This window comes from Ranitomeya variabilis, chromosome 5, assembly GCF_051348905.1.
Source record: "Ranitomeya variabilis isolate aRanVar5 chromosome 5, aRanVar5.hap1, whole genome shotgun sequence".
Taxonomy (NCBI): domain Eukaryota; kingdom Metazoa; phylum Chordata; class Amphibia; order Anura; family Dendrobatidae; genus Ranitomeya; species Ranitomeya variabilis.
The window spans coordinates 497,261,445-497,285,376 of record NC_135236.1 but is presented as its reverse complement, the minus strand read 5'-3'; the positions used below and the strand labels follow the sequence as shown (position 1 = coordinate 497,285,376).

General features: G+C 43.4%; 1 protein-coding gene across 2 annotated transcripts; it reads left to right on the top strand.

The window, feature by feature from the left end:
* Window positions 1-2,884: 2,884 nt before the first annotated feature.
* On the top strand, window positions 2,885-22,938 carry NFYB (nuclear transcription factor Y subunit beta). 2 transcript variants are annotated; one of them, XM_077265658.1, is made up of 7 exons: window positions 2,885-3,049; window positions 10,397-10,490; window positions 10,885-11,018; window positions 15,644-15,841; window positions 16,517-16,598; window positions 21,891-21,970; window positions 22,504-22,938. In XM_077265658.1, the coding sequence occupies exons 1-7, from the start codon at window positions 2,963-2,965 to the stop codon at window positions 22,534-22,536; spliced, it is 708 nt and encodes a 235-aa protein (XP_077121773.1). In that variant the 5' UTR covers window positions 2,885-2,962; the 3' UTR covers window positions 22,537-22,938. The 2 variants fall into 2 exon arrangements, with proteins under 2 accessions (XP_077121773.1, XP_077121774.1); XM_077265659.1 differs by lacking the exon at window positions 2,885-3,049 and adding an exon at window positions 3,077-3,250.
* The last annotated feature ends 994 nt before the right edge of the window (window positions 22,939-23,932 follow it).

The following is a 23,932-nucleotide window of genomic DNA, read 5'->3' as shown; positions in this document are numbered from 1 at the left end:
TAACTAATCTTTTCCCAGTAAGCAGTTTTTAAAAGGCTTTAGGAAAACCAATTTTATACCTGACTCGAGACCACCTATTTCCCTGTCTTTATTGAAAGAATTGTGCTCCTGTCTCATCCACGTTTATGTAAGTTTTGAGGAAGCCTTATTATTTAGCTCTATTTTTTCTCTGTCCTTTTTTGGAGCACTTCGCGTTGGTGAGGTGGTTTCTGTTAAGAAATCGGAGCCTTCGGGACTCATGATTTTGGATGTCCAGATTCATGAGTCGTTTTTTAATTTTATTTATAATAAAATTAAAGACAGATCAATTAGGCAGGGGATCTAGGTTGAACATTAAAGCAATCCATGTCTCAATCATTTGCCCTGTTGATAACATGGCAAATTGGATTAAGGTCAGACCTATGGGACAGGGCCCATTATTCATTCATAGTGATTTTTCTCCGGTTACGGTCTTTCAATTTAATTTTGTCCTAAAGAAATGTTTAAGCTTTTTGGGTAAAAAACACCTTAAAATCACATCTCATTCGTTTAGAATCGGAGCAGCTACGGAGGCCTCTAGGGCCGGGCTTTCTGATTCAGGGATAAAGGAATTGGGAAGATGGAACTCCAAAAGGTTCAAATTATATGTACGACATGATCTTTATGACTATTAATTATTGTTTTTCTTTCAGGTCCGCTAGTCATTTGGATAGTCGGACATTCTTTTATCTTCTGGGCCAGGAAGAGGGCCAGCCAACGATCTTTATACTAAATATTTATCCTTTAATCCTTCTGATATTCAGGTCTGGTGGCATGGAGTTCGCGGCTTGAAATGGCATTGCCTGGTTGCTGAAGTGAAGAAATGGCTAATTAAATTTCCTTCCCCTGATTTAATTATATTTCATGTAGCTGGGAATGATCTTGGAAAAATCAGGACTCTTGACTTATTATCGGCCATGCGATCCAATTTTATTTATCTTAAACAAATTCTGCCTGATTCAAACTTTGTTTTTTCAAGATTATTCCCAGACTTTTGTGGCACAACAATTAATTTTCTTTTTTAGATAAAATCCGGAGAAGGGTCAATAAATCCATGGAAAAATTTTTTCTTTTAATTTCAGGGTTTTCATTCCGGCATTTGGATTTGGAGGGTTTTTTACTGGGCCTTTATAGGCCTGATTTGGTTCATTTATCTGATATTGGCCTTGATATTTTTAATTTGGACTTACAAACTATCATTGAAAAATGGCTGTGTGGTTTGGGGGGGGCCATGTCTCGCTGAGTCATGGCCTTGTGGGAAAATCACCCATGTCTGGGTGGATTGGTTTATTGGAAAAGTTTGGTACTTTGGTTTTATAATTTATGGAGTTTATTTATTGGTGATTAATTAATTTATGTAACCCTAAATAAACTACACGGCCATTTTTATCCACAATTAAAGCGTTTTGTGTTTTTATTGTATGAATGGGTTCTATGAGGCCATGTTAGCCCCCCCGCGTAAACCTGAAAGAAATATAGCGGGGGTCTCATGGCCTCATGGACCCTGTCATTTAATATGGCTTTCTGTCAGAAGAAAGGTCAAGTAAAGGTCAGGTCAGTCATCTCTGAAAGTGTGAAACTGGTTTTATCCAGTTTTTTCTGGTATGTTTGGCAGCTATTGAAACGGTTTTCTATTGGCTGTAAGCAGCTTTGCCGCTCTTTTTTTTTGAATATATACACACCTGTTTTGTGGTATCTGGTCATTCTGTCAGCGGAAGAAGATAAAGAAGACCCCACCCTCCCTCCCCTGAATTCTTGTAAATTTACTGTCGTGTAGTTTAATTGTGGGAAAATCACCCATGTCTGGGTGGATTGGTTTATTGGAAAAGTTTGGTACTTTGGTTTTATAATTTATGGAGTTTATTTATTGGTGATTAATTAATTTATGTAACCCTAAATAAACTACACGGCCATTTTTATCCACAATTAAAGCGTTTTGTGTTTTTATTGTATGAATGGGTTCTATGAGGCCATGTGGATTTAGCTATGGAATCTGTGCTGAATCTCTGTAAAATCTGTTGCTTTCACTTTGGGAGCGTCCAGGAATTTGTAGGTCGCATTTTACCACAGGTACAAGCAGTGTCGGACATCGGGTGTCCAGGGCCCACCAGTAACAATGACTTTGGGGGCCCACTTTTTACCCGCATACAAAGATGACATTACCCTGGTTCACAAATGTGCCTATATCTCTATAGAATAATAAACTGGGTTGTTTGGTTAATGAATGCGATGCTGCTTTTCTCTGTACATAATCAAGTGAATTATGCCAAGTACTGCCCATATAGTAAGGTTGGGGGCCTAGATCTGCACAGGGGCCCACCGGAGGATTCCCCTGTTCCCCTGTGGGCCAGTCCGAGCCTGGGTACAAGCATGAGTTTCACCATGGCCCCAATTCACCACATATGGGATTTGAAAATACTTTTTAATATTTTTCTTTAAAAATGGCACAGGCGGATCATGAATTTTGCGCAAAGTAAAACAACTTATCTTTATTTTTGTCTATAACCTTTTTAGCGACTTTTTGACACAAAAGAATAACACATTTCACAAAATTGCACATAAATGCGCCTTAATTCCAGGCGTACAGAAAGTTTACTCCACAGAGGAAATGGAGCACATTGCGACAAACTGCAACTTTTGGAAAAGTGGAAAATGATGACTGAAAGCCATAAACTCAGCCCTCAAGAAAAATTCCTAGGTGAACACATATAAAACAGACACAATTAAACACTCGACGGAAACCCGGAGCAAATGCAATAATGACTGCCCCGTGTGTGTACATGGCCTGCGGCTAATGCTTGTGCGCCTGGGACTAGCACTTCACACAACCTGCCTCTATAGAGACCGGGGGGAGGAGGCGTACACGGACTATCAGCCATGAGAGGCGGGAGGAGGACCCACTATCAGAACAGCGCGTGTTGTCAGGAAGTGTGGACGTGGTGTAATGAAAGCGGGAGGACAGCCAGACTTAATGGAAGAGCTTACATGGGGGAGGAATTGCAGTCTCCTGGAAGAGCGGCGGCTGCTGACGGTATGGTTGGAGTCTGCGCAGTAGAGGGATCGGAGGGTGGGTTACTTCATCAGTGGAACAGCAGGCCTGAAGTTGGAGTAGAGGGAGGGGAGCACGAGTCCCGGAAGCGCCGCTCCGCGCTGGGACTGGTTCCTTCGCAGCCATTTTCTGTCCAACCAAACAGCCGATTCGTGCAGGGAGCCAACCAGGGCCGCACTGGAGGTTTGTGCCTGGCTTCGGCCAATGATCGCTAACCGATTCTCCCTGTAGCTCAAATGAAATGTCCGGAGCCGGCAGTGCTTGTGCCGCCCGCCTTACTAAAGTGCCCGAGTATTTAGGGAGGCACCGGGAAGCGGCGGCCGGGCACGTCTCCCTTTGTCAGCACTGCCGCGCTCAGTGTGATGGCAGCTGCGGGCATGCAGCGCACATCCCGTGCTGTGCTTGGCGGCGTGGGCTGGACGGGGATCCCAGCTGTGGGGTGACCGGGGAAGGAGCGGGACGGGGGTGATCGGGCAATGGCCGGGGGTGCTGCTGGGAATGGTGGCGGGAGGAGGGGGCACAGCGCACTGCAGCCTCCATTGTGTGATCCCGGGGCTGGCGGCGGATAGCGCCCAGTGCACACAGCTCTGCGAGCCGCTCCTCTGCCGGGGACAGGCAGCGGCGTGTGATATGGCGTGTAATGACCGGTGTGGTGTGTACATACATGTGATATAGCCGTGTAATGACCGGTGAGGTGTGTACATATGTGTAATATGGCCGTGTAATAACCGGTGTGGTGTGTACATACGTGTAATATGGCCATGTAATAACCGGTGTGGTGTGTACATACATGTGATATAGCCGTGTAAGGACCGGTGTGGTGTGTACATACATGTGATATAGCCGTGTAATGACCGGTGAGGTGTGTACATACGTGTGATATGGCCGTGTAATGACCGGTGTGGTGTGTACATACGTGTGATATGGCCGTGTAATAACCGGTGTGGTGTGTACATACGTGTAATATGGCCATGTAATAACCGGTGTGGTGTGTACATACATGTGATATAGCCGTGTAATGACCGGTGTGGTGTGTACATACATGTGATATAGCCGTGTGGTGTGTACATACGTGTAATATGGCCGTGTAATAACCGGTGTGGTGTGTACATACGTGTAATATGGCCATGTAATGACCGGTGTGGTGTGTACATACATGTGAAATGGCCGTGTAATAACCCGTGTGGTGTGTACATACATGTGAAATGGCCGTGTAATAACCGGTGTGTACATACGTGTGATATGGCGTGTAATAAACGGTGTGGTGTGTACATACGTGTAATATAGACGTGTAATGACCGATGTGGTGTGTACATACGTGTGATATGGCGTGTAATAACCCGTGTGGTGTGTACATACGTGTGATATGGCGTGTAATAACCGGTGTGGTGTGTACATACATGTGAAATGGCCGTGTAATAACCGGTGTGGTGTGTACATACGTGTGATATGGCGTGTAATAACCGGAGTGGTGTGTACATACGTGTGATATGGCTGTGTAATAACCGGTGTGGTGTGTACATACGTGTGATATGGCGTGTAATAACCCGTGTGGTGTGTACATACGTGTGATATGGCGTGTAATAACCCGTGTGGTGTGTACATACGTGTGATATGGCGTGTAATAACCCGTGTGGTGTGTACATACGTGTGATATGGCCGTGTAATAACCGGTGTGGTGTGTACATACATGTGAAATGGCCGTGTAATAACCGGTGTGTACATACGTGTGATATGGCGTGTAATAAACGGTGTGGTGTGTACATACGTGTGATATGGCCGTGTAATAACTGGTGAGGTGTGTACATACGTGTGATATGGCCGTGTAATAACCGGTGTGGTGTGTACATACGTGTGATATGGCCGTGTAATGACTGGTGTGGTGTGTACATACATGTAATATGGCTGTGTAATAACCCGTGTGGTGTGTATATACATGTAATATGGCCGTCTAATAACCCGTGTGGTGTGTACATACGTGTAATATGGCTGTGTAATGACCCGTCTAATAACCCGTGTGGTGTGTACATACGTGTAATATGGCCGTGTATGACCGGTGTGGTGTGTACATACAGTACGTGTGATATGGCTGTCTAATAACCCGTGTGGTGTGTACATACGTGTAATATGGCTGTGTAATAACCCGTGTGGTGTGTACATACGTGTAATATGGCCATGTAATGACCGGTGTGGTGTGTACATACATGTGATATGGCCGTGTAATAACCGGTGTGTACATACGTGTGATATGGCGTGTAATAAACGGTGTGGTGTGTACATACGTGTAATATAGACGTGTAATGACCGGTGAGGTGTGTACATACGTTTGATATGGCCGTGTAATAACCGGTATGGTGTGTACATACGTGTAATATGGCCATGTAATGACCGGTGTGGTGTGTACATACATGTGATATGGCCGTGTAATAACCCGTGTGGTGTGTACATACGTGTGATATGGCCGTGTAATAACCCATGTGGTGTGTACATACGTGTGATATGGCTGTGTAATAACCGGTGTGGTGTGTACATACGTGTGATATGGCTGTGTAATAACCGGTGTGGTGTGTACATACGTGTGATATGGCTGTGTAATAACCGGTGTGGTGTGTACATACGTGTGATATGGCTGTGTAATAACCGGTGTGGTGTGTACATACGTGTGATATGGCCGTGTAATAACCGGTGTAATGTGTATATACGTGTGATATGGCCGTGTGATATGGCTGTCTAATAGCCCGTGTGGTGTGTACATACGTGTAATATGGCTGTGTAATATGGCTGTATAATAACCCGTGTGGTGTGTACATATGTGTAATATGGCTGTGTAATAACCTGTGTGTTGTGTACATATGTGTAATATGGCCATGTAATGACCGGTGTGGTGTGTACATACGTGTGATATGGCCGTGTAATGACCGGTGTGGTGTGTACATACGTGTGATATGGCCGTGTAATGACCGGTGTGGTGTGTACATACATGTAATATGGCTGTGTAATAACCCGTGTGGTGTGTACATACGTGTAATATGGCTGTGTAATGACCCGTGTAATAACTCGTGTGGTGGGTACATACATGTAATGACCGGTGTGGTGTGTACATACAGTACGTGTGATATGGCTGTGTAATAACCCGTGTGGTGTGTACATATGTGTAATATGGCTGTGTAATAACCCGTGTGGTGTGTACATACGTGTAATATGGCCATGTAATGACCGGTGTGGTGTGTACATACATGTGATATGGCCGTGTAATAACCCGTGTGGTGTGTACATACGTGTGATATGGCCGTGTAATAACCCATGTGGTGTGTACATATGTGTGATATGGCTGTGTAATAACCGGTGTGGTGTGTACATACGTGTGATATGGCGTGTAATAACCCATGTGGTGTGTACATACGTGTGATATGGCCGTGTAATAACCGGTGTGGTGTGTACATACATGTGATATGGCCGTGTAATAACCGGTGTGTACATACGTGTGATATGGCGTGTAATAAACGGTGTGGTGTGTACATACGTGTAATATAGACGTGTAATGACCGGTGAGGTGTGTACATACGTGTGATATGGCCGTGTAATAACCGGTGTGGTGTGTACATACGTGTGATATGGCCGTGTAATAACCGGTGTAATGTACATACATGTGATATGGCCGTGTAATAACTCGTGTCATGTGTACATACGTGTAATATGGCCGTGTATGACCGGTGTGGTGTGTACATACAGTACGTGTGATATGGCTGTCTAATAACCCGTGTGGTGTGTACATACGTGTAATATGGCTGTGTAATAACCTGTGTGGTGTGTACATACGTGTAATATGGCCATGTAATGACCGGTGTGGTGTGTACATACGTGTGATATGGCCGTGTAATGACCGGTGTGGTGTGTACATACGTGTGATATGGCCGTGTAATGACCGGTGTGGTGTGTACATACATGTAATATGGCTGTGTAATAACCCGTGTGGTGTGTACATACGTGTAATATGGCCGTGTAATAACCCGTGTGGTGTGTACATATGTGTGATATGGCCGTGTAATGACCCGTGTGGTGTGTACATACATGTAATATGGCTGTGTAATAACCCGTGTAATAACTCGTGTGGTGGGTACATACATGTGATGATCGGTGTGGTGTGTACAAACATATAATGTGGCCGTGTAATGACCAGTGTGGTGTGTACATACTTGTAATATGGCCGTGTAATAACCCGTGTGGTGTGTACATACGTGTGATATGGCCATGTGGTGTCTGTCCATATATCTAACCTGTCGTGTACATACATGTAATAACCGGTGTGTGTGTACATACATGTAATGTGGCCCCGTAATAACCCGTGTGGTGTCTGTCCGTATATATCTAACCTGTCATGTGTACATACATGTAATAACCCGTGTGGTGTGTGCATGTATCTAACCTGTCGTGTGTACATGTAATATGGCTGTGTAATAACCTGTGTGGTGTGTGCATGTATCTAACCTGTCGTGTGTACATGTAATATGGCTGTGTAATAACCTGTGTGGTGTGTGTCCACACATGTAACCTCTTGTGTGTGCATACATGTAATATCCCTTGTGTATGTCTGTGTCGTGTGTACATACATGTAATATCCCGTGTGGTGTCTGTCTGTGTATCTAACCTGTCATGTGTACATACATGTAATATGTATGTGTAATAACCTTTGTGGTGTCTATGTATGCAACCTGTGTTATATGTGAACTTACATGTACCATGTCCATGTCACTCGTGTGATATGTGTCTGCGCATGTAACCTGTGCCATATGTGTACATCCGGTACATGTAATGTTCATGTAGCCCATGTTATGTGTCAGTGCATGTAATTTGTGGTCTGTGTGTGTACATACATGTAACATGCGTTATTTGTACATTTATGCTGTTTGCATGCTTGGAGCCTGAGTTCATATATATGGAGCCTGTGTACACACATGAAGCCCATGTATGTGCACTACATACATGAATATTAAACCCATATTCCGTAAAGTATCATACGGATTTAAAAAGGAACCACTGGATAAAATCAATAATTCTTTATTTAGAAATGTAATTAAAAGTGTAATTTAAAATAAACTGAGTGGCCAATAAAGGGGACTCCACAAAAAGGTGAGTGATCAGTCGCTGTGTAGATGGAAAGCATCAAAAAATAATAGTAATGAAATTTGGGATAGGAATATCCAAGTGGCTTCCTATATGAAATATGTTTCCTAAACATAAATACCCAAATCTTACTAATACAATAGATAAGAATGATGTAATCCCAAAAAACCCCCCAGAAATGACTGAACAAAATATGACACCCAGTAAAGCCTGACCCTAGGACCTGCCTGCAGTAATGCCCAGAAAGTATCTAGGTGAGAATAGCGGAGTCCAAGGTTAATAACCACAATAGTGACTGAGTACATGGACTCTATAGAACCCCCTATAGCCATGGGGACAATCAAAATAGAGTGTAAAGCAGATCACAGACATGGCACAAAACTAAACTCATTTCAAATGACAACTTTCTGGCTTTAAGAAACACTAAAAGAAATCAAGAACAAAAAATGTGGTAGTAATGGTTACTTTTTTTAACCAAGCATAGGGGAAAAACTTTGGAATCGCTCAGTTCTGAGGAAAAAAAATTATGGAATCACCCTGTAAATTTTCATACCCCAAAATAACACATGCATCAAATTAAATCTGCTTGTTAGTCTGCATCTAAAAAGGAGTGATCACACCTAGGAGAGCTGTTGCACCAAGTGGACTGACATGAATCATGGCTCCAACACGAGAGATGTCAATTGAAACAAAGGAGAGGATTATCAAACTCTTAAAAGAGGGTAAATCATCACGGAAGGTTGCAAAAGATGTTGGTTGTTCACAGTCAGCTGTGTCTAAAATCTGGACCAAATACAAACAACATGGGAAGGTTGTTAAAGGCAAACATACTGGTAGACCAAGGAAGACATCAAAACATCAAGACCGGAAACGTAAAGCAATATGTCTCCAAAACAGGAAATGCACAACAAAACAAATGAGGAACGAATGGTGGAAACTGGAGTCAACGTCTGTGATCGAACTGTAAGAAACCGTCTAAAGGAAATGGGATTTACATACAGAAAAGCTAAACGAAAGCCATCATTAATACCTAAACAGAAAAAAACCAAGGTTACAATGGGCTAAGGAAAAGCAATCGTGGACTGTGGATGACTGGATGAAAGTCATATTCAGTGATGAGTCGCGAATCTGCATTGGGCAAGGTGATGATGCTAGAACTTTTGTTTAGTGCCGTTCCAGTGAGATTTATAAAGATGACTGCCTGAAGAGAACATGCAAATTTCCACAGTCATTGATGATATGGGCTACATGTCAGGTAAAGGCACTGGGGAGATGGCTGTCATTACATCTTCAATAAATGCACAAGTTTATGTTGATATTTTGGACACTTTTCTTATCCCATCAATTGAAAGGATGTTTGGGGATGATGGAATAATTTTTCAAGATGATAATGCATCCTGCCATAGAGCAAAAACTGTGAAAACATTCCTTGAAAAAAGACACATAAGGTCAGTCATGGCCTGCAAGTAGTCCGGATCTCAATCCAATTGAAAATCTTTGGTGGAAGTTGAAGAAAATGGTCCATGACAAGGCTCCAACCTGCAAAGCTGATCTGGCAACAGCAATCAGAGAAAGTTGGAGCCAGATTGATGAAGAGTACTGTTTGACCCTCATTAAGTCCATGCCTCAGAGACTGCAAGCTGTTAGAAAAGCCAGAGGGGGTGCAACAAAATACTAGTGAGGTGGATTGTTTTTTGTTTGTTTTCCATGATTCCATAATTTTTTCCTCAGAATTGAGTGATTCCATAATTTTTCCCTATGCTTGGTTAAAAAAAAGTAACCATTACTGACTACCACATTTTTTTGTCTTGATTTCTTTTAGTGTTTCTTACATCCAGAAAGTTGCCATTTGAAATGACTTTAGTTTTGTGCCATGTCTGTGATCTGCTTTTTTTTTTTTCTACAAAATTAAACAACTAAATGAACATCCTCCAAGGCCGATGATTCCATCATCTGGGGTAAGACGAATATTCCCAGCCTAGGTACATTACTCTACATTTCTCAACAGTTATTTAGTTTGTGTCTTGCACTGTCCACACTTTGTGCTTGTTGTCTATGTGGTCGATCACTAGTTACTGAGAACATCCTATACCCTCCAGCTCTCTTACCTCGTCTACATATATGAGATCAGATGTGACCTCTTTACTTTAGAGATCTGAGCTCTTTGAATTAGTAGTTCTCTAAAGATGATGTTTCCATTTTCAGATGGACGGTGATAACTCTACAACAGACACATCCCAGTTAGGAATTTCCGCTGATTACATTGGCGGGAGCCATTATGTAATACAGCCCCATGATGGTAAGTCTGGAAACCATGCTCTCTGTGCCTTGCTTCTTGTTCTTGACTTTTAGAATGGATTGTGAGAACTGTCAAAGTTCTGTCCTAAAAGGACCCTCCTATAATTTGCAAGTTTACTGAACAATTATTATACAGTACTCAGTTGTCAGATAATGTAAAGAGAATATAGCGTTATATCTATAATTCTGGGAGGAATCGATGAAGGTTTCCATTCGATGACTTGAAAACTATTGGAAACGGGTGCAGAAAAAATATAAAAAAATTGAAAACTTTTCCATTGTTCAATGACTTATATTTTACTTCTAAAATTGTAATATCCATTGACCGTAATTCTGTCTTACAGTCCATACCAGAATGATGCTAACTCAGCCTATTCTTGTTTTCTCTGTTTCAGGAGATACAGAAGACAGTTTAAATGACCCAGATGACACAAATGGCTCAAAAGAAAGTTTCAGAGAGCAAGATATTTACCTACCAATTGCCAATGTGGCAAGGATAATGAAAAACGCCATACCACAAACAGGAAAAGTAATGTCTATACATCCCACTTTTTGTATCAATATTGCACAGCTTTTTTTATTTTCTGGTCAGTTCCATGTTTTTTTTTTTTTTTCTAATGGGTTCCTAACTGCTGTCTATGAAATAAATGTCCAACTAGATTTACTTACAAGGTTGTAGATTTGTACTTTTGCCAATACAATTCGTAGACCTGGCAGCTTCTGGTAGAGCGTTGGTTTTTGATATGAGACCCTTTAGACAATCCGCAGAGACATGCGTGGTGGTCAGCTCGCCCCTAATACTAAGGTGTGAGCACGATGCTGCCAGTGGCAGAGAAGGAAATAAGCATAAATTGGTTACCTATTATTCATGACCAGGGCCGGACTGGGACTAAAATTCAGCCCTGGCATTTGAAGTCACACAGGCCCACTTGTCACATGGTGACTGTATAATATCTTTGTACACTTGTAGGCTACAAGAAGTGAGGGGAGTGTAACACGACTATATAACATATAATTACAGCTGTATCCAGCATTACAGCTCAGCCCCCATAGAATGTAATACAGCACAGCCCCCATAGAATGTAATACAGCCAGCCCCCATAGACTATAATACAGCACAGCCCCCATAGACTATAATACAGCACAGCCCCATAGAATGTAATGCTGCACAGCCCCCATAGAATGTAATGCAGCACAGCCCCCATAGAATGTAATGCAGCACAGCCCCCATAGAATGTAATGCAGCACAGCCCCCATAGAATGTAATGCAGCACAGCCCCCATAGAATGTAATGCAGCACAGCCCCCATAGAATGTAATGCAGCACAGCCCCATAGAATGTAATACAGCCAGCCCCCATAGAATGTAATACAGCCAGCCCCCATAGAATGTAATGCAGCACAGCCCCCATAGAATGTAATGCAGCACAGCCCCCATAGAATGTAATGCAGCCAGCCCCCATACAATATAATGCAGCACAGGCCCATATAATGGAATGCAGCACAGCCCCATAGAATATAATGCAGCCGAGGCCCATAGAATGGAATGCAGCCAGCCCCATAGAATATAATGCAGCACAGGCCCATAGAATGGAATGCAGCACAGCCCCATAGAATATAATGCAGCAGAGGCCCATAGAATGGAATGCAGCACAGCCCCATAGAATATAATGCAGCAGAGGCCCATAGAATGGAATGCAGCCAGCCCCATAAAATATAATGCAGCACAGGCCCATAGAATGGAATGCAGCACAGCCCCATAGAATATAATGCAGCAGAGGCCCATAGAATGGAATGCAGCCAGCCCCATAGAATATAATGCAGCACAGGCCCATAGAATGGAATGCAGCACAGCCCCATAGAATATAATGCAGCATAGGCCCATAGAATGGAATGCAGCACAGCCCCATAGAATATAATGCAGCAGAGGCCCATAGAATGGAATGCAGCCAGCCCCATAGAATATAATGCAGCACAGGCCCATAGAATGGAATGCAGCACAGCCCCATAGAATATAATGCAGCAGAGGCCCATAGAATGGAATGCAGCCAGCCCCATAGAATATAATGCAGCACAGGCCCATAGAATGGAATGCAGCACAGCCCCATAGAATATAATGCAGCAGAGGCCCATAGAATGGAATGCAGCACAGCCCCATAGAATATAATGCAGCACAGGCCCATAGAATGGAATGCAGCACAGCCCCATAGAATATAATGCAGCCGAGGCCCATAGAATGGAATGCAGCACAGCCCCATAGAATATAATGCAGCACAGGCCCATAGAATGGAATGCAGCACAGCCCCATAGAATATAATGCAGCAGAGGCCCATAGAATGGAATGCAGCCAGCCCCATATAATATAATGCAGCACAGGCCCATAGAATGGAATGCAGCACAGCCCCATAGAATATAATGCAGCATAGGCCCATAGAATGGAATGCAGCACAGCCCCATAGAATATAATGCAGCAGAGGCCCATAGAATGGAATGCAGCCAGCCCCATAGAATATAATGCAGCACAGGCCCATAGAATGGAATGCAGCACAGCCCCATAGAATATAATGCAGCAGAGGCCCATAGAATGGAATGCAGCCAGCCCCATAGAATATAATGCAGCACAGGCCCATAGAATGGAATGCAGCACAGCCCCATAGAATATAATGCAGCAGAGGCCCATAGAATGGAATGCAGCCAGCCCCATAGAATGGAATGCAGCACAGCCCCATAGAATATAATGCAGCAGAGGCCCATAGAATGGAATGCCGCCAGCCCCATAGAATATAATGCAGCACAGGCCCATAGAATGGAATGCAGCACAGCCCCATAGAATATAATGCAGCAGAGGCCCATAGAATGGAATGCAGCCAGCCCCATAGAATGGAATGCAGCACAGCCCCATAGAATATAATGCAGCATAGGCCCATAGAATGGAATGCAGCACAGCCCCTACCCCAATAGCTCCACAATCCAGTCATCACTCATTGATTAAAAAAAAACACTCTACTCACCTTTCCTCCTGCCCCGCGCTGCTCTGGCTCTGGTCTCAGCAGTCGCAGTCTGCCCGCCCGGACACACAGCAGGTGCGCGATGATATGACGTCATCGCGCACCCGCAGTGTCAGCGGCAGGCAGAGCGGGGAATGATGGGAGAGGGGGCGTCAGCAGACGCTCTCTCCTCCATCATTGCATTCAACTGTACCGGCTAGTTGAATGCGGGGCCGGGAGTGTGCCGACAGCGGGGAGAGTGTGCCGACAGCGGCACACTCGAGCGGCCCACTACTGCCACCGGCCCTTCTGGCATTTGCCAGAACTGCCCGATGGCCAGTCCGGCCCTGTTCATGACCACGCGGTTCTGCAGAACATGATCCATTTTGTTTTGTTTTTTACCTAAAGTAACATTATTTTTTCATATTTCCTGAATTGGAGCTACAATATAATATAATGGGATTCTTGTTTGCCAATTTCCAACAAATGAAAGCACCAAGGTGAATATGTAGAGTATATTGTGTGGGGATGTCTGATCAGGAGCCAAGTGTCATCCATGTGTTTCCTATACTGGTGATACACAATGGTGTTTGGGGGCATAGAACCGCTTTTTCCTTGTGATTCAATGGTTAGGTTAGGCTCCATGCATACTAGCATGTCTTAAGTTTATAATGGAGCCATGATGGCTTTAATTTATTAAGACTTTCATGTAGTAGGTATATAATATTAGCAAACCCTTCCAATTAAGAAATATATAATTCTCCTGATTCGCTATGTCGCTTACCCCATGTGCAGGGCATTGCAGTAGCTTAGGTATCCATGGTTATGACCACTCGTATAGTGACAGTTAGTTGTTAGTGGTCGTACTTATTGGGATAGAATCTTGGAGATGGGAATACCCTTGAAGTTTCTCTCAAGGTTCTGCTATTTTAGGTTGTATGAGCAGTACTGCAGACTGTAACCACTTTTCATAACGCAAATGTGAATAGAGTTCAATGAATTCACCCCTCTCTGACATCGGGCATAATAGTACGCCGATGTCAGACTCCCTGTTTAGGGCCGGAGCCCGCACCTTTCCGGGCACATGACAGTTGACATATACAGCTGACGTGTGCCCGCAACAGCCACGGGTGGAATTGAGATTCACCCGCAGCTGTTAACAGTAAGCGTGTCACTTAACATGCCCATTGATGACCTCGTCACATGATCACAGGTCACCGATGGGTCGGCATGACAACCAGAGGTCTCCAGCAGACCTCTATGGTTGTCATAGCCAGATTGCTATGGTCGGCTCTCATAGCACGTGAGCATTTCTGCTACACACATATGCCTATCTTTAAGCTGGACCATTAGTTTTAAAGCATATGATAACCCGCTTAACATTTTGCTGTAGGTAATTCTCATTGGTGATTGATTATACAGCGACCTTCCAGTCTGACATAAGAGTGAATGATTAGGACATTTACCTGGCACCTTCTTTTTCCATAACTGTGCGACTGATGCTGATTGTCAGGCTTCTTTTCGCCCCCCTAAAATGGTGCTTGGTGAAACACCTCAAGGAATAAGAAGGAGGGCATCAGGTAGCGTTACTCTCTTAATAGCGTTACTTTTTTCTGTCCAATTGGAAGGTCACTTTAAAGGGAACCCGATAGCCAATTGGTGCTCCCCGAACCACTGGCAGTATGACTCGGACTGTAGCTCTGTCATTTCGGGTATGCATGTTTTAATGTGATACGCTGCATCAGTTCAGAGTAGACATGCATTTAAAAGCAGACCATGGAACTTGCTGCTCAGGTGACCACTCCTAAAGGCTGGTCCCTGGCACCCTGCTATCCTTGGGTGACAAGCCGCTCCTTACACGTGTGTGAGACCTGTCAGTCAAGAGGAGCAGGGCGGGGAGAAGCCGCCAGACTGGCATTCCTTGCCTGCTTTTAGACATGTTTTCCCTGAAACGCCACAGCAAACCTCGCTGAAGGGACGGAACTCGTATCCACCTCATAGTGATCGGGCTTCGTGCCCCATGAATTGGCTGTGAGGTTCCCTTTAGTTATATGCTCTGTAATTGTCTACTTCTTATCATACAGGACTTTATCCACACTGTTTTGTTCTCCTGCCGGAGCAGGTAGAATTGTCTCAGTATGACCAGTTTCCCCTTTCTTTTTTTCTTAGATAGCGAAAGATGCCAAGGAGTGTGTACAAGAATGTGTGAGCGAGTTCATTAGCTTTATAACGTCCGAAGCAAGTGAGAGGTGTCATCAAGAGAAGCGGAAGACCATCAATGGAGAAGACATTCTCTTTGCCATGTCAACCTTAGGATTTGATAGTTATGTTGAACCACTGAAGTTATACCTTCAAAAATTCAGAGAGGTTGGTACTGTCCTAGTGGGGGAAAAGCACTTATTTACTAACCCCTGTAAAATCTTGTGGAACTAAAACTAGAGGCTTGTTTATGTGCAAGTAGACAGGTGGTAGGCCTATTTAATGCATGGGAACAGGTGGTTCTCTTGCTGCAGAGTGCTGACGTTACTTGTAAAGCAGGCAGGTTGCTGGCAGCACAGCGTGTTTATTCTACAAAGTGAGGAATAATCTAGTCAATCAAGCAGATTTTCTCCATAAGAGAGAGAATTAGAAACTCCACATCTTCACCTACTAGACCTGGACTTCTCCGTACTGCTAAAGTTCTCTCCTGGCTTCCACTTCCAGCAGGGTCCGTCAGGTGACTGCAGCCAATCAGCAGTCATGGTCACCCAACGATCCCTGCTGGCAAAGGAAGAAGACTGGTGGGGGACACCAGGCAGCGTCTATCACATGCAATAGGACTTGTTATAATGGAGGCCATTATAGACAGAATCAGTTTACACTATTATCATAGCCCTTGTACATTACCAACATTCCCCATCACTGACCACTCATCCATTGGGAGTTGAATTTTTCCCTTGAATGTCCCCTTTGCCCAAACTGCAATATTAGGAACTACTCTTAATGCTGCTCTATTACGTGTATTTGCAGAATGATTAATTCCACAATTTCTGGTTTTAAAAGGCAATGAAAGGTGAAAAGGGCATTGGTGGGACTGTAACAACAGGAGATGGCCTTGCGGAGGAACTCACGGACGAAACCTTCAGTAAGTACACATGCAATAATGAGATATGCATAACTGAGCCAGGCCTCTGCTATGTAGAGCCTAGAAATCTATGTTGGGGCACAGGGCTCAATTCTACAAAGCTCTCACTCCAGAATTCAGGCATAAAAGCTTTGCAGAATCGCAAAACACCAGCCTTGTTCATTAGATGTTGATTCTATTGCTGGGATTTTCCCTCCTCCACTTCAGCCAGCACACTGATGCATATTACAGCTGCTGCAGCTAAAAAATTGGAGCAATACTCCAGGATCCTGGATGCTTCTCATGGTTTCCTGCCAGACCTTTTTAGCTTCTTCCCAACCTTATTCTCCTCAAAGATCCTCTTGCTCCTCTTCAAATATTGACCAGAAATTTGCCCAGATTCTGTCAGCCATCAACAACTGTCAAGCCATGATGGTAACTGAAGTGGCCGAACTCCGGCAGCATTTGTGATTCTGAAACATGACTTGCAGAAAATTAGAGAGCGCACAACAGATGCACAGAATCTCGGATGTAAAGGATACTTGGAGGCCTATTCCATCTCAGATTACAGAAATAAAGAAACCAAACAATTCTTATAGTGAAAGAGCGGATGATTTTGAAAATCGGCTCAGAAGAAATAACATCAGGATAGTGGGCCTGCCGGAGAAACCATTCATTGAAAACTGGTTGAAAGATCTGCTGGATGCAGAAGTCTTCTCACTGTTCTTTACCATTGAGCGAGTACGTAGAGTTACCACATGACCAGGTCCTCCTGTAGCCCTTCTAGGCCATTTTTGGCCCAGTAATTGCATTACTGTGACAGAGATGCCGTACTCGGGGCTATCTGCTATAAGGGTGAAGTGCTGTTAGAAAACAAGGTACTCTATTTTCTGAAGTCCGCAGCAAGCTGCAAGAGAAGGGTTACAAATACTTGTATGTTATTCCCAGCAAGGCTGAGAGTAGTGGACGGGAAATCTACCCAATTCTTCACATCTCCTGCCAATGCGCTCATGTGGGTTGAAGCTGCCCCTCATACTCACCGTGAGAATGCGGGAAAAAGAACCCACCATTCCGGCTGCTTTACATATTGCTCTGTGGACTCTTGGACATTATAAAGAGCCCTAGTGGGTGTACTCATCAGGTCTATCTTACCAAATCCTAACTGCTTTAATCTAACCTTTTATTTCTAGGGTCACGGATTTGGAACTTCTAGTACGTATTTGTTCTTGGGTTTTTCTAAAAGACTGTAGTTCTTCAGATAGTGTTTTTAGGGTCTAGGTCTACACTATTTCGGCTATATGCACACGTTCAGGATTTTTAGCGTTTTTAGGTCGTTTTCCGCCGGAAAAAAAAGGCTAAAAAAACGCTTACATAAGCACCCCATCATTTTTTATGCATTCTGCATTTTTTGTGCACATGCTACGTTTTTTACCGCTGCGGAATTATATTCTGGGAAAAAATGCAGCATGTCCATTCTTTGTGCGGAATCGCGGGGATTCCGCTCACATAGGAATGCATTGATCCGCTTACTTTCTGCATGTGGCTATGCCCACCATGCGGGAAGTAAGTGGATCATGTGCGGTTGGTACCCAGGGTGGAGGAGAGGAGACTCTCCTCCAGGCCCTGGGAACCATATAATTGTTAAAAAAAAGAATTAAAATAAAAAAATCATGATATTCTTACCTTCCGGCGGCCCCCACAGCCTTCCCGCTCCTCGCGATGCTCCCGTTCCCAGTAATGCCTCACATAGCATCAATAGTAAAAAGTTGGTCACACTTGTCAAACACTGTTTGATAAGTCAAAAAAACACTTAGTGAGCGGGCACCATCTGTATATATAGTACACTTTAGGGGATCACCACCTGCATACTAGATATAAATAGAACCAAACAAGACAGAGTGTATGCATATAAATTGGGATCACCACAACAATTCAGAATTTATACAAAAAACATCTTTATTTAGGGAACACCACACAAAAAGCATAAAAACATTTAAAAACCCCATAGTACGACCTGGGGTAACGGGTCCATACAAATAACAGGTAAATACTATAACACGGCATACAACATTGTACAGCCAATATGCATAAATACACAAATCACAGAGCCAATATTCCCAACATGTGGACGTGGTATAATGTAATGTGGTACCACAAACCAAATTATATACCCTTAAATAAAGCCAGGCACATATTACTATGCCCCATGAAAAAGGATCCAAAAAGAATTTTGTTGGGAATATTGGCTCTGTGATTTGTGTATTTATGCATATTGGCTGTACAATGTTGTATGCTGTGTTATAGTATTTACCTGTTATTTGTATGGACCCGTTACCCCAGGTCGTACTATGGGGTTTTTAAATGTTTTTATGCTTTTTGTGTGGTGTTCCCTAAATAAAGATGTTTTTTGTATAAATTCTGAATTGTTGTGGTGATCCCAATTTATATGCATACACTGTGTCTTGTTTGGTTCTATGTTTGATAAGTGTGACCAACCTGTCAATCAGTTTTCCAAGCGATGCTACAGATCGCATGCAAAACGCTAGTGTTTAGTGGGAATACGCATGCCAATTCTGCATGCGTATTTCCCGCGGCAGGGAGTTGCAGAATTGCTGCGGAAATTTCCGCAGCAATTCTGCAACGTGTGCACATAGCCTTAGTGTTAGACCAGGTACAGCAGGAATAATGTTGTTACTTGTTGGGGAATGTTATTTTTAATAATTACCCCTGGTTTTCTGTATGGTATGATGTGTGTTGTTTGTGTGTATGGTGATTGCTTGGGGCCCTGGTTCTCTCCCAGTTTTCCTCCCTTCCATCACTCTGACTGTGATACTGTCTGGGTCAGTTTCGATGTTTTGTGATGACCACTCTTAGGCCAGGTGCCCACGATCCGAAAGCTAGCACTTTGGATGGTGTGCATGTTCGCTGCATCCAAAGCGCTGCCGTCTATTGAACGCAGTTAAAATGTGGACCGTGCGGATTCACAGTGTCCAATACATTGTATTGGTGAAATTTCTCTTGCAGAGAGTACTGTCTCCACAAGAGAAATTGGTATGCATCATGTCAGTCTCCGCGGGTGATCCGCAGATGCACGCATTGTGAACATGGCATTGCTTGAAATCCCATCCACTATGCTGTAACATCTGGTTGCTGCGGGTTTGACACTGTATAAATATGCAACGTCCAATCCACTGCAATGCCTGAACATGGGCACGTACCCTTACTGTGCTGAGCTGGAATGTGGGAAGGCTTAATTCCAAATTTAAAAGAGCCATTGTAGTGGATTTTGTTGAGAAACAAGTGCTACACACCAATTGCTTAGGCCTCTTTCACACTTACGTCTTTGAGCTCCCGTCGAAATCCGTAGATTTTTGAAAAAACAGGATCCAGCAAATTTTTCTGCTGGATCCTGTTTTTTCTCATAGACTTGTATTAGCAATGGATTGTGACGGATGGCCTTCCTTTTCATGTGCTGGCTCCGTTGGAAAATCGCTGTCCGTCGTGCGGGGACAGCGCACAGAGGAACGCTTTATCTTTACGTCGGAAAATCTCTCAGCGACGGATCCTGCGCTGTCTGTCGTTGGCTATAATGGAAGCCTATGGGCGCAGGATCCGTCACTGACTGTCAAAAGCAGGAATCCAGTGACAGGTTCCGTCTTTTGAAACTGAGCATGCGTGGAAGAATTTCCAGTCAGGGAAATTCTCTCTCGCGCGCTCTCTCTCTCTCTTTTTACTATTGATGCTGCCTATGCAGCATCAATAGTAACAAGATATAATGTTAAAAATAAAAAAATTGCAATATTCTCACCTTCCGGCGTCCCGCGCAGCATTACCGATGCTTGCGGCAGCTAGCGTTCCCAGTAATGCATTGCGAAATGACCCGATGACGTCACAGTCTCGCGAGACCGCTACGTCATCAGAGGTCATTGCACGTAAGGCATTACTGGGAACACTAGCTGCCGGGAGCGTCGCGAGCATCGGTAACGTTGCGCGGGACGCTTGAAGGTAAGAACATTGCAATTTTTTTTTTATTATTAATAACCTGGGTTGTGTTGTGTATGCGTTTTCGCAGCAGAAAACCGCTGCGAAGACACATACACAACAGGTGTACATAAACTCGACGGGTCCGTCAGAAAAATGGGCCCAGTGCACCCGTTTTTTACAATCTGCACAGGATCCGTCTTTTCAACATTTTGACGGATCCTGTGCAGATTGTAAAAACGGAAGTGTGAAAGAAGCCTTACAGGAGACATCTCACAGGCCAGAAGATTCTTACATTAACAACAGCCTGGATTACTAGAAGTTACCATGCCTCTTATTCTAACTAGATTCCTCGGTGGTTTATGCTCTGCACATGTTGATTTCTGGGCTCACCATACGGATCACCCAAACCCATTAGTAACATGGCAACAGTTAGAGGGGCGTTTATTTCTGGTGTTGCAGGTCAGAGAAGCATTTTTAAAGATAGGGAGATGTCTCTGACTATCGAGGTCTAACGGGCAGTGCCGGCATATATTGCTGATCCCATCCATTGTAAGCAGCAATGGGCCCAGGTAAAGAGGGAATTCCTTACTCTGACCAATACTACGTGGGCTGTGTTATATGCTATGTGACTGTGCTATATTTCTCTGCTGTATCTGTGCAGCATGAATCGTGGTATGTGTTAAAGAGGGAGGGTCACTGAGACACTTTCGCCCGGGGCCCTCAAAAACCTGGAGCAGGCCCTGGCTTCACTGATTGGTCACGCCTGGCCAGGCGTGACCAATCAGCAACAGGCGCAGCCCGGCCGCGAATTGGCGTGGAATTTGAACCACGCTTTGCTAATTGGTCGCGCCCGGCCGGCCGAATCCTGTGTATAAATTGCATTATTCTGAAAACTTCATAAATAAACTACATACATATTCTAGAATACCCGAGCCTTCTGTATATTAAGTTCTATCATATGTCTGCGTAAGATGTTAATCTGGGAGGTGGGATGGGCATGGGGACCGGTACGATTGTGTGTTGTGTATGTATATGACTCCTGTTGTTAATAATTTCATTGTCTTACAAAAAGAGAAATGCCAGCGAGGGCATGGATCTCGGCAAGCCCCATTTTAGGATCTGTGTAACCACCTCAAACGTTGAGTCTCTGCTGTTGTACCGAGCGTAACTTGGACCATCGCTGTGTGGGCAATTCTCTCCATGACCTTGCCTTGTGAACTCGCACAACCCATTGATATCCATTTTGGTAGATCATGCTCACATAACAGGAGATTGAACATGATTTGTGAGTGTTATTCCTGCCTCAACGTGTCCGTTTTACTTTTGTAGCAGGTCAGTTACCAGCTGGTTTAATAACTACAGATGGACAACAGCCCAATGTTATGGTCTATACAACTTCATATCAACAGGTATGGTTCAGGAGCTGCCTATAAAGCCTTTTGACTTCTCTCTGCACTTGTGCATTTTATGGAAAAATGAATATAGGATTTGATAAGTTATATGGAGATGATTCTTCTATATTCTTGATCATTATAATCAATAGAAGAATCAATGCTAGAATGAATCCATATGTATTGCTTTTTTGTTGGAAGGTGTGTAAGTGGTGGAAAAAAATGAGCACAACTATTAGCACTGCTCTCGTCCGGTGTCCTCTTTGATAGGTAGACCAGGGCAACATCTGCACTAAAGTGCCACAGTTCTGGGTGCCTCTTACAATTTCTAGGCTCCATTTACATATACCAAGATGTCACTGGTGCGGCTGCCACAGTGTACTGAAGTGGCCACTGGTCTAGGGTATTGCAAAGTTTTGGGCTCATCTCTAAATGTGGACATTAAGTAATGGTTACATTTATTTTATTTTACTCCATATAACCGCACTTAGTAGTGTTCTCATTAAAGTCGTTGATCACTAAACATTTACACTTGCTTTCTTTAACCACAGATATCCGGCGTTCAACAGATCCAGTTCTCCTGATTTTAAATGGCCTATACAATCTGCAAACATGAGTCAGGAAGAAAGCTATACATATGTGAATGCTACGATGAATTGCGATGGAGTGAGAGGTTGTTTTTTTTCCATTTTAATTTAATTTTTGTATATTAAGTTGCTGTACTGTAGTTTCCTCGGGCATGTGATAGAGGGTGATTAAACACCACCTTTTGTGGTTCCTTTTCCCCCCTTTCATAGATTTTAAGTATTTGGTTTTAAAAACATTTAGAGGTGAGGTTTTGTTTTTGTACAAGAGTTGTTCTGACTCCTGTATGCATTGTAAATTAATGGTTTATTACTGTCTGAGATTTGTAGACAGTTTCTTATTTTCATATTGAATCATGTAACTTCTTTTGTAAATCAAATAAAGAAAATTACATAACTTGCGAGGTGTTTTTTTTTTTTGTTTTTTGTTTTTTTACTCTCTACAGTAAGGTTCTGTTCACACAAACCGACCAGCTCTAAATGACTGCAGTACAATCTGCAATCGATCATTCAGTACGCATAGGCTAATATTGTTCTCGTAAGAAAATATCCCAACAGCACATATTCATCATAGGGTAAGGGACTAGAGCCTAGTGTCCACACATACAGTATATGAAAAAGTTTGGGCACCCCTATTAATCTTAAGCTTAATGTTTTCTAAAAATTGTTTTTTTTTTGCAACAGCTATTTCAGTTTCATATATCTAATAACTGTTGCACACAGTAATGTTTCTGCCTTGAAATGAGGTTAATTGTACTAACAGAAAATGTGCAATCTGCATTCAAACAAAATTTGACAGGTGCATAAGTATGGGCACCTCACCAGAAAAGTGACATTAATATTTAGTAGATCCTCCTTTTGCAAAAATAACAGCCTCTAGTCGCTTCCTGTAGCTTTTAATGAGTTCCTGGATGAAGGTATTTTTGACCATTCCTCTTTACAAAACAATTCCAGTTCAGTTAAGTTTGATGGTCGCCGAGCATGGACAGCCCTCTTCAAATGATCCCACAGATGTTCGATGATATTCAGGTCTGGGGACTGGGATGGCCATTCCAGAACAGTGTAATTGTTCCTCTGCATGAATGCCTGAGTAGATTTGGAGCGGTGTTTTGGATCATTGTCTTGCTGAAAGATCCATCCCCTGCGTAACTTCAACTTTGTCACTGATTCATGAACATTATTGTCAAGAATCTGCTGATACTGAGAGGAATTCATGCGTCCCTCAACTTTAACAAGATTCTTGGTGCCGGCATTGGCCACACAGCCCCAAAGCATGATGGAACCTCCACCAAATTTTACTGTGGGTAGCAAGGGTTTTTTTCTTGGAATGCTGTGGTTTTATTGTCGCCATGCATAACGCCTTTTTGTATGACCAAACAACTCAATCTTGGTTTCA

What these genes read in the sequence shown, in the direction of transcription:
- NFYB (XM_077265658.1), top strand. Translation starts at nt 2,963, where the DNA reads ATGAAAGCGGGAGGACAGCCAGACTTAATGGAAGAGCTTACATGGGGG. An exon ending in AAGAGCGGCGGCTGCTGACG is followed by an intron (nt 3,050 to 10,396) that starts GTATGGTTGGAG and finishes TTCCATTTTCAG; the next exon opens with ATGGACGGTGATAACTCTAC. An exon ending in ACCTTCAAAAATTCAGAGAG is followed by an intron (nt 15,842 to 16,516) that starts GTTGGTACTGTC and finishes TGGTTTTAAAAG; the next exon opens with GCAATGAAAGGTGAAAAGGG.